This window comes from Zeus faber, assembly GCF_960531495.2.
Source record: "Zeus faber genome assembly, chromosome: 2".
Taxonomy (NCBI): Eukaryota; Metazoa; Chordata; class Actinopteri; order Zeiformes; family Zeidae; genus Zeus; species Zeus faber.
Window position 1 is genome coordinate 50,571,560 of NC_137189.1, and position 11,975 is coordinate 50,583,534.

The 11,975-nt window shown below is 42.5% G+C and overlaps 1 protein-coding gene across 3 annotated transcripts in view; it reads left to right on the top strand.

Moving 5' to 3' along the window:
* tab2 (TGF-beta activated kinase 1 (MAP3K7) binding protein 2) overlaps positions 1-11,975 on the top strand; it is a 66,456-nt gene that overhangs the window by 38,169 nt on the left and 16,312 nt on the right. For all 3 annotated transcript variants that reach the window (XM_079996822.1, XM_079996823.1, XM_079996824.1), the window contains exon 2: positions 11,697-11,878. In XM_079996822.1, coding sequence (XP_079852948.1) covers positions 11,777-11,878 — 102 coding nt within the window. In that variant the 5' untranslated portion in view covers positions 11,697-11,776. The remainder of the gene's footprint in view (positions 1-11,696; positions 11,879-11,975) is intronic.

Genomic DNA, 11,975 nt, shown 5'->3' on the forward strand with positions numbered 1-11,975 from the left:
AAAAGTGGGCAGCTAGAAGCAGAGCAGTGTGTCTCTGGCTGTGAGAGCAGCAACAAAAGTAGTCGCCCCAAAGTGTCCTTAAAATAATCTTAAAATGTCTTCAATTCATTCCCACATTCACCTGCCAAATGATCAATTACAGCCCATCTAAAAGTATTACATTTACCTCTCTGATACCTGCAGACACCCTGGTTTGAGGATGATGAATGAATATCTAAAAAGGTTGATGCTGTCTTTGTGGTGAGCAGGTTAGATGCTGGGATGTCGGCTGTTAATGCTCTCTGGCTTTGGCAGTCTCAGGAGTCTCTAGTCCCTGGAGGCGGAGTTCACCTTTTTTGACATCCTATTTGGGTTTCCATGAATGCATTTACCAACCTGATGACACGGGAACTCTACGTGGGTTTTCGTGAACCCGACGTGTCTTTGACATGGTGGGAAATCGCTTTGATTCAGAGGCAGACCGTCTTTGTTCTGACTTTTTAAGCTCTGTTGTTGAGACCTGGCTCGTCCGTGAAGTCCTGGAAAAGGGCCGAGGCCTTTCCCCGGCTCTCGTCCTGGGCAAGGTGAGGCACGCAGCCCTGCGCCCAGGCCGGCTTTCAGAACGACGTGTCGAAAGAAGGAAGTTCATTTGTTTCCATCAGGCTTCAGTACGAGGTGGACTCACGGCCCAAGTCATTCTGGCGTACAGCGTATCGCGATGGGACTTCTTTTGTTTTAATATGTGCTGAAATTGTTTAGCCTATCCGTCATTTGTCTGTTTTCAGTGGCATTTTTTGTGGTGTTGTGTACAAATAGCCTTCAGATATTTTGTTATTTTGTGTTGACTGTTAATAAAAGGTCTTTTGTGCAGCGCCCTGCTTCAGGCGCATGGCGCTAAGTCCCCCTTAAGTGGGGAAATAAGCTTTGTTTACAGACTCAGAGTAATTCATCAAGGCCCAGCTTCATGAAGGGCGCTGTGCGTCGGACTAATAAGCAGCCGCCCGTACATGTGCTCTGCACTGTGACATTTTGTGAAGGGATGAGAAAAACTCTTTTAAGTCCACTATTCGGTGGGTGGTCTGAACAACAAAATACATTAAAATCAAGAAATAAACTGCATTTCAAATGATCAGATTTAAACTGGCAATTCATCAGATCGTTTGTCTCTGGTGAAGTCCCACGGTTCCATTCAAAATGTTGTTTTTTTTGGGGTTTTTTTGTTCAACATCCAGGTACATTTTTTCTTCGTCACTTGACGTGTTTGGGATATTTTTGGGGTATACTTTTTGTTCTTCTTTGTGAATGTTCATCCATCTCGACAGTTTACTGACCCCAACTCGCTACGCTGCTTTAGCAAATTCACTGCAGCTGCCTTTCACTTCTTTCCTGTGGCGGACGCTGACACCAACAAAACCTCATGCACAGGCATAACATAAATACATTGAATGACTGTTTGTTATAAAATGACAGCTGAATAAAGTATCAACTATGACATTTTAATGATAATTACCAAATTATGTTACGGAACAAACAAAACAGAACGAAACAACCAGTGTCTGGATAGTACACAAAGATAACCCCAAAAATTAACTTATTTTTCATAAATTATTGTGCAAAATATTTTCCAAGTCTATGTTTTGAAGGGAAGCAAATGGTGAGCGACCTGCTTGGCTCGCAGCTCGGGTCCTGACAGACGCCACAGTGTGCAGCCGGCTGTGGATCGCTGGGGTCCCGCCAGGAGGCTCAACTGCCAATTAGTGCCTTTATTTGTTTAAATTTCACCAGCGAGCGAGAGAGAAACAGTTTGACATTCCACACTGCGCAGCGTCCCCCCTCCGTGAGGAGAACAACTTTGACGGCCAGGGTCGCCATGGTCGTCCTTTTTAAAAATTTTAATCTTTGCCGTTAGTTACAGCTGAACAAGTGACAAAACCATCGGTAGTGAACTTCATTTAGTAAAGTGACATTATGAAGAACATGAACACTTTAGTTTTCATTCAGCTTTGTCTTAATGTTGAGCAATACAATATGCAACTGACTTGAACTTTTTATCAAAACAATATATATAACGTCTAATGTGATCAATTGTTTTAAAAAGAATTGCAATTAACAATTGAATAGTCTTATTTGTTAATTGTATGCCACTATCATAGTATGAGTCTGGATGAGTTTAATAATATACATCCGCCTTATGAAGGAGAGCCATATTAACATTGAAGGTGGGAACATAAAAATTTGGAACATAATAAATATAAAAATAACCTCAACTCAACTAAATAAACACGCCAATTGTGTTTTCTATTCATTGCAACATTTCTTACATTGTCTTAAGAATCCCCTTAAATTTGGATGGAAATATATGAATTCAGAATCTTAATCTAATCAGATTTTACGAAAAGATCTGCTTAAATGATTGCAATCAGGCCATTATGTAAAACAGGGCTCCAGACTAACTTTTTCCACTAGTAGCACTGGTGCTCCCAACTGAAACTTTAGGAGCACCAGCACAAAATTTAAGAGCACAACTGCAATTGACATGCAATGCAACACATTCATATTTTTTCCATCTTAACTGTATTACAGATAAATGCTATGGTAATAAATAGACAATTTACAGAAATAACTATGTGCTGCTCTATTTTAAATGACAAAGTGAAAAAGTGCTTTAACAGAAAAAAAGATTAAGTCAAACATAGACACCAAATAATACATTAGAAATGTAAACATAAGTTGTGTGGTCAGTACATCACTGTCATTAACTACCACAACAACCCAAATAAACAAGGAACTCCCTCTTATGTGCCTCTCTTCCCCCTCCCTTTAGAGCACAACTCCCCTGAGAGCTACTAGAGCTGGGCACCTCTGAAGGCTGTGTCTTGTAGCTGAGTCTTCTAGCTCTTTAACCATGACTGAACCACATCTGCACAGCCTCCTTGGCATCAAACTCCTCCAAGCTAGGTCCCTGAAGACTTATTCTAACCAGGCCCTCCACTGTGTCCACATGCAGGGACCCTCTGACATCACATTGAATCCTGTTCTGTGCTGAGAATCTGCTTTCACACACAGAGGAGGACGCTGGGAGGACCAGCATAGAGTGCACAATCTGTAGGATGTTCTACAAAGAGTTTATTTTAAATGTATTTATTCATGAACTAAACCCATTTGTGCTTAATTACTTTTCATATATTTTTCACGGGTTACATGTTAACAAATAACCGACAGTTTGTGTGAACCGGACGTTATCGTAGTGAAAACTTTTACGACCCGCCTCTTTTATCTGATTGGCTAAGCCACCATAATGTGACATTGAGGAGCGCCGCTGCTGTTTGGCTCTCGACCAAAAGTTGCTCAGGAGTGGAAAGCGGTGGCGTGTGATGCAGACGAATACGGAGGATTACTAGCGGCGCGCTCAAAACGATAATGTTTAGTGAAGGTGCAGTTTCGGAGCACCGGAGGGTGGATATTTAAATCGGCAATTCGGGCATGGCACCGAAATCTGTGTTGCGATTCTGTCCGGTAGATACCAATCATATCGGATCCAGTGCGTTAGTGCTACTGGGTTTTGAGAGAGAGAGAGAGAGAGAGAGAGAGAGAGAGAGAGAGAGAGAGAGAGAGAGAGAGAGAGAGAGAGAGAGAGAGAGAGAGAGAGAGAGAGAGAGAGAGAGAGAGAGAGAGAGAGAGAGAGAGAGAGAGAGAGAGAGAGAGAGAGAGAGAGAGAGAGAGAGAGAGAGAGAGATTTGATTTTTAAAGCATCTTTATTTTAACATTTTCTCTAGTTCACAGTTACAGACAATACAACAAACACACTTGGTTCACTAACAGAGTCCTACACGTTAAAAACAGACTGGAAGCACAGGTCGGAGAGAGAGAGAGAGAGAGAGAGAGAGAGAGAGAGAGAGAGAGAGAGAGAGAGAGAGAGAGAGGGGCTGTGCACAGCTCTACAATGAAACAAGATTTTACTCATTTTAAATAGTAAAAAAAGAAAATGGCGTCCATGATGATGTTCGGCCACAAATAAATCAATGTATGGGAAAGGCTGCGAGAGTCTCCGTTCTCCATCTCACTCACACACTCATTCTCGCATTCTCACATTTCGACTAAAATGTAGTCACACTGTGTCCAAAAAGGGTTGCAAAATGTGACTAAACGGTCGCCGTCTGGAGCCCTGTAATAACTGTGACAGCTCTGATCCGACGAAGTTCTACATGATTTACCCTTAGTTAGTCTCCTGTGCCCCCTTGCAATACTCCTGCGCCTCCTCTTCGGGCCAGGCCCCACAACAACGGAACTTAAAGCTCTGGAAGGGGTTTCTCCGTCAGGAGGTCCAGATTGTAAAGCTTCCTGTTGTGGTGAGTGATTGTAACTTGCCAAGAAACAACAGTGGGGGAGCAGAGATGAGGTTTTGGTTCTGTCACAAGTCTAAAGTGCCGATTCTGGATGTATGACAGCGTGCAATTATTATGATTTATTAAGTATGATGATGGTTCAATATAAAAATGTAGTGCACTTTATGTTATACATTTGTAGCACCAGAACATGAAAAACAATTGAATCATTCTTCCAAAGAAAATGCACACATCATGAGTCACGCTGCAACGCACATCATATGTCAAGGCCATCAGTCCTTCCAAGTATTAAGCCCAACACATTATAGAAACTAAGGAGCAGCCACTTAGCCAAAGTCATGTAATAAAGTCCAACTTTTATTCCTCATATGTAAACACATGCAAAGTAAATGTTGATTTAGGAATCAGAACGTCGATTAAAAGAGTCAAAAATAACTGTGGTACTTGAGTAAAGTCAACTTTTCTAGTGGCAAATTAACATGTCGTCCGTATGGACTCAAAACGTTCACACCCAAAGCATCTCGTTCTTACATGATTTAATATGGATCACCTTGTTTGTAGAAACTCGATACGTACGTGCTATGATACCAGCCCACATTCAGGTGTTGGGGCTGATCTTTCCTCCTCTCAGCCAACTTTGATAATTAATCCACATTTTGTTTTGGACTTAATTGATTTGGACGTTTGTGCCTTCATGGCGGCAGGGTGAATGAGTCCATTGACTGAGCGCGGCGGGCCTGTTCCTTCTAGCAGTGACTTTGTGGCTTTGGGTCAATGCTTTCGCTTGGCCAATAACAGCCTCAGCAATGGGAGCTTTGTCCGTATCTCTGCCGGCACCACAGCGCCGGGACCCAGGGACCGCACAACCCCTGTATTCCCAGGGGCCGGCCAGGCCTAATCTGCTCTTGCAGGGCCACTATCCAACACTGGCAGGCCTGGGTGTACCTGGGGGTCTGTGGATACCTGCCAAAACTGGAGCACCTCTCTTGGGTGTAATTATGTACAGCAAGGAGGCGTGGACCTACAACTGCACCAGATTGACCAATTTATTGGAATGATAATCATAGGGAATTTTCCGCAACATTGATATTTTTGACTGAAACGTTACTTCACCCAGTAAACAAATGTTAGTGTATTTTTTTTATATTTAAAAAAAAAAAAAAAATTTATGAGTTCTTCTACACATCTGTGAGTAACTGTGCAAAATCGTCAATATTTCAGACCTCACAGTTTAGGATGTAACTGTGCACATCACAGTATGACGACGTCTTAATGTAATGAAGTTTTGATGGACAATGAAAGATTCCATCACTTTCCACAGTCAATGCTTGAAAGGACGGTAAAAGGATTGAAGGTCCTCTTGACGTGGGGAGGATGTCACAGGTAGTTTCCAATTGTGACAGCAATGATGATGTTGAATTATCACCTGGTACTCTGTGGACTGTTTCAGTGCTCAAAACCTGTAAACAATCTAGCCACACTGTTCACCTGTAAGTGTTGAATTTCCTCTTCCCCAAATGGTCTCTGCAGCCCTGAGTTGAGCCTGCACTGCTGTTTTGTACACAACTCTGCTAGATTTGACTACAATGTCTGAAACTGCAGGGTCGACATTGGACTGCCTGATAATTTGGTATTATTGTTTACTGTCTCTCAGTGGTAACCCTGCTGTGATTAAATGACTACGTTTTCACTTTGTGGTAAGCAATTTTCTTATCTAAATGATGTAGGGATATGACATCTATGAGAAGATGCGACTTACAATATTTCACGACGGGGTGTGTGTAACATATAGCTCTAAACTTCACCATATGAAGACATTGTTTTGTAGTTTTAAGCAGTGATTCTAAATGTATTTTTCATATCAAAGCCCTGAATTTGATATTGTATATCAACAACAAAACAGTGAAATCAAACTCAATGTCATTTATTGACAGCACCCATATTTCCTCAAAAACGTGACCAGGGCTTTTATTTCCCCTCAACTGCCGTACATCTAAAATAAACTTGGATTATTTGTTTTGTTGGAGGGCATGGGACGCACGGTGGACCAGAGATCCCTCTCTCTCTACTACACAATCCACTGTCCTGATCCTCTCACGAACCTCCCTGCGTTTAAAATGTTCGTATCATACAAGTCGAAACTAAGGAAAAAATAGATCTTAAAAAAAAAAAAAGGAAAACGGGAACAGGGTTCAGCTGTACAGCGTTGAAGGTGAAAGAAACCACATATACTGACTCAGATTCGGCCTTGTTTACCGTTTCTTATTTGAGTACCGGTTTATTTTTGAGGAAAAATGGTATCCATAAAACATGCTCTGAATGTTGCAACTCTGGGGAAAAAAAACAAGCTTGTTGACCCAGGAATATTACATTGATCAGACGCTTTTATCCAAAGCGACTTACAATTATTCAAACACCGACGGACGCAGCCATCAGGAGCTATTAGGGCTTAAGTGTATTGCTCAAGGACACTACAGCATGCTAGCAGGAGGAGCCGGGAATACCAGCAACCGTTAGATTACTAGACGACCAGCTCTACCTCCTGAGCTACCATCCCCCAGGAATAGGAGGAGATTGAACTCCGTCCCCTGCCGTGACACAACGGCATTTGGACCAATCAGAGGGGAGGTCTCAGAACGAGAGAAAGACAAAAGACAACGTTGGCCTCTGGGGCTTGCGCTGAGAACACCGCAAGAACCCACGTCACTGCGTCACTTCTTTCCTTGTGTACCTCCACCTTCAAGCCCAGGACCCTGTTTGATAAGATTTAGTGGATGCAATCTGAGTAGATCTTTATTATAACATAGGATCTGCTCTAGTTGTGGAGATAACACTGAAACTAGGATCCAACAGTTATTATTGTACATTCTCTAACGTCTTTTTAATGAATTAATGGTGACATGAAACTACAACAAATTTTTCTGGGAACCTCTTGAAGGACACCCGGGGGTCCCTGGACCCCACGTTTCACGACTACTGATTTCTACTAGTTGCCATTTTTTTCATAATAGTGGTCTATTACCTATTATGTAAGAAAGACACAGAGAGAGGAGTTCTAGGCAATCTCGGAACCCATCGGTCCGACGACGATTTAGCTTTTTATTTGCTTTTTTTTTTTGTTAATTTACTGCTTTCTACTTGTGAAACAATCCGGTCTTAGAAGTGGTCTCTCAACTCCAACTCCATTCTTGCGTCTCAAGTCGCCAATCGCACTGTAAACATTGACTGACGCACAGAAGAGGAAGACATGGCCCGGATATCCGCTGGCTACACCGGAACCCCAAATATATTGGCAATTGTGTAAATTATGTTAATTAGGAGACCATAGCTCGATTGAGATATGCATGTAAAAACATATTTAGATTAATTGTTTTACTAATACAAGAATTATGTAAATTTGGTGCCATTGACAAAAAAAATGTTGTCCACGACTCGTCGACTGCTACCAACAGCGCCGACTAGTGGTTGTAGTAGTCGACTAGTCAGTGAAACCCCTACCCCACGTTGAGAACCAATGGTCTCAAGAAATTAAAAGGTTTTACCTAACATATTAAGGGTCCAATTATTTATGGGACTTTAATTGAAAATACACTTTGAGCTTGTTATAAAACTCTGCTTCTTCAACATGGGACTGCATGCCTTTCCCAATCATCCCTGTGATAAGCAGTTGTTCTGTATCGCTGGGCTCTGGCTGCTGTATGCCTGTTGATAACTGAGAAGGTTCACCTTCCTACAGAACGTGTTTTCTTCATCTTCTGGAAGCTTTCGAAAGTCCTCACTGTGGGCGGTGAAGTTTGTTCTAAACATGAAATCTGAGATACGGCAAACTGTTTTCCTCTGGTTCGCATTTAGAGGCTCACACACACACAATGAATTCCACTGTCTGGTGGCATGATGATTGCAAAACTTTTCCGTTTCCTTTTATTGCAAAAGACAAAAGAGAGCATTGACTGTCTGTTTCAGAGCCCATTCCAATTCAAGAGAGTTAACTTTTATTTTATGGATGTTTTGTCAGTTGGAAAACACATTAAACATGCCTGTCAAACACGAGAAGGGGAAACACACTAACACATAAACAGGTACTTAAACAAACAAAAACAAATCATACCAAATACAAATACTTGAAAAAAAGGAGAATCACACAGAACTTGTTAGGGAAATAAAAGTTTCTGTTTTAAAAAGATTCTTTCTTGGAAAGCACCTGTGGGTTAAAAACATGATTTTTACCATCCTATCACACCCTACCCACAGCAGGGTGTAATATATTGCTTGTTTATTCACCATCACAGTTTCCTACACCTTCAGTGCACATTGCTCAGTTCCTCAGCATCGCGCAGCACGACTGCTATGTGAGCTCTCGTCTTCACCGTCATCAGGACTTGGGATTCGGCGATTTAAAGCCCATTGTATGGCAGCTCTGGATCATTTCAGATCCTGAAATTCACTTTTTTTTTTTTTAATCTGTTGTGTGTAGATGGGCGTCCAGAGAGCTCTGTAAGTAAGGAAAAGCAGGATGTCTGTCCACTCAGCGTCTGTGTTGCCTTTGGACCGAAGCTTCAGATCTGAAGGAGCAGGGTCTGTGCTGACTGTCACATTGGTTTAAACGGCTCGTTGGAGGCTCACGCTGGAGGAAGGGTTTAAACCTCTGGTTAGGGTGGGGGGAAAAAATGAAGGAATAACTCCCGCACTGATATATAGTTCAATAGCATCGGTGTGACATTGATTTTAGTTCATTCAAATAACAAGGTTATTAATCAGGCAATGGCCATTTCAAACAGTTTATAATTATTTAGTCATTTACTCACCTCTGCCAACAGTTCAGGATTCTGGCTTGATAAGTGGCCTCTCCCAGAGGCAGGTTGTGGGGTTGAATCCCTCAACTTTATTGATTTATAGATGCCCACTCACTGCTGAAGGGCTCATGAGCGTCAAGTCTTCAAAGTGCTTCAGAGCAGCTGCCTGTTGGCCGAATGGATTTACATGATTTAAATCTGTGGTTCTCTACCTTTTTCATACCAAGGACCCTCTATTTGTTGTGCATTTGGCCACACAAGCCAGTTGATCAGATTTGGTGTCTGGGACCCCAATCTAAGAAAGTTTTGATTGTTCAATATGATTTAGAAGAAGAATCTTTTTGTCACACACACCACAACACATGCACTCATGCAGTGACGGCGACCAACACACACACACACACACACACACACACACACACACACACACACACACACACACACACACACACACACACACACACACACACGTTTCAAATGGTGCCGGTGAGATGAGTTCTCTGCTGTTGACCCATCCAGGAGCAGGGGGCAGCGTACAACCACGCCCGGCACCGGTTACAAGTGTCCATCGCTGGTCAGACCTCAATGGTCCGCATGGTTCTCCATGGAGGAAGCCCTATGTTTTGGGTGGGGGTCCTTACTGATGTTACATGGAGGAAACCCCATGTTTTGGGTGGGGGTCCTTACTGATGTTACATGGAGGAAACCCCATCTTTTGGGTGGGGGTCCTTAGTGATGTTACATGGAGTAAAGCCCATGTTTTTGGTGGAGGTCCTTAGTGATGTTTCAGGGAGGAATCCCCATGTTTTTAGTGGTGGTATGTCATTATTACATTCTCTAACAGTGCCAACATCTGGCCAATGAAATGATGATCTAGTTGAATTAGTGATCATTTTGCTAGGGACCCTAAATGGTCTAAATCATTCTGTCCCAAAGACTGTGTCGCGACCCACATTTTATTTGGGTCACAAAATAAATTTGCAAAATTTCTTCTGTAGTCTTTTATTCAACATTGCCGGGACAAGTACCTTAAAGAGTTTGTGTGGGTGCCACGCCCTGCACTCTGCTGCTCCGTCCATCGCTCTCCAGCACAGGTGGTGTGGACCGCACCAAGTGACTTCAGCTGGACTGTCCCTTGGTAGTGCTGAACGTTGGTATTGTTCTGATAATTGTACTTATAACATTGAATCTAGTATGAAAGGCTAGTGTACATTGTTTGATTTACTGATGAGAGGAAATAAAAACAATGAGATAGTCTGTTTACTCCATGCATTTATTTGGTCTCATTTATAAAGTATTTAACATGTGTATATGTTTTCAATAACATGCATAAAACAAAATTGTGATAATGCATTGTATCTCTTCGAAATGGCTGGTTTACCTGTTCAAGGTAATATACGGTGATGTGGAAATGGCAGCAAAAATGGTCAGGAACGTAAAACCAATTGGCTCCTCTCACCATTTAAAGATAAGGACTATTGTGACTTGTCATTGTCATTTTTGAAAAGTGGGTCCTCATAAAAAAAGTTGGGAAACACGGGTCTAAATATTTGCAGAGGTTCGTCTAATAATTGGCATTATTAGACAATTATGTAAACAATGGTTAGTTTCTGCTCTGTACCATGCTTGTATTAGTAATGATTCATCTTGTGCACCATAATTGGAATGTGATGTGTTGTAAAGCCTGTTTGCCCTTCTCAAGCGTAATGGCATACAGGCTCAGTTTAAATGCATGCCAAGGCCGTGGTGCTCGGATTCTTGACTGCTCTTTTGTACGACTTGACCAACATTTGTGTACAGATTTCCTGCAGAACTCCACTGCCGCACGTCTCTGCTCCGTCCTCTTAGCATGAGCTTGTTAGCGTTCAGATCAGTCAAAAAGCTCTGTGTTTCCTCTGCAGTTTGAGGTGGTTTTCCTTCTCCTCCGATCCTCTTATTAGGCAGCTCTGTGGAGGAGGGTTCCTGTCATGCCCGCCCTCCCTGCCTGCCACAGCTCTCTGAAATGTTGTTTTCCGACGCTGCCGCAGTAGTATGGAGCTGACAGCCTCAGACGTCTTGAGGGCTTTCGGCGTAGAGTTGAACCGACCACCGGTCGCTCAGACGTGAACACTCATTAATTTAACCGTTGAGGAAAAGTCTGGTCAGGCTGGTTACGCTGCGTTTTAACCGCTGAATGTGAATGAGCTGGAGACTGATGTTGTGGTGTTATTTATTTTCATTTCTTTTAAAGGATCAGTTTCCGAAACTAAAAGTTTTGAAGTGTTTGAAACAAATTGGCAACAGTGCATCAGCTGTCGGTTGCCAACACTGACAAAATTGTTGCTAAATTTTAGTCATTTCATAATTGAGTGCTCATGATCCCATATAATTAGTGAGCTTATAGCATGTTTGGATGTTCTCATGTTTACTTGGGCTTCCTTTCCACCCTATAGATCATGCACATCAGGTTCACACCCTGCTGATGCCCTTGAGCAAGGCCTTGGCTCCAGAACTGCAGTTAGTCCCTGGGCACCTAAATGATGGGTAAAATACTGAGAACAAATTTACTGACAGGGATTAATAAAGTTATTTTTCGTAGGTGTTGAAGATGAGGTCCTGCCCCCACTGAGGCCTCAGCGTGTCCTCCAGAGGAAGCCATCCTGACCTGCTGATACACGAATGGCCCAGGGAAGACACCAGATAGACATCCAGGTTTTGCATGACCTGTGCCAGAAGTTCCCTGAGGTCCCAGAAGGTGTCGTGTCCCAGTGTGTCCTGCAGGTAAGAAAACCTCTGATCCACCTCTCTGGACCTGTAAAGTTATTACAACTTTCATACTTATATTCATACTTTTAAGATGGAGAACTGAGTGGCTACA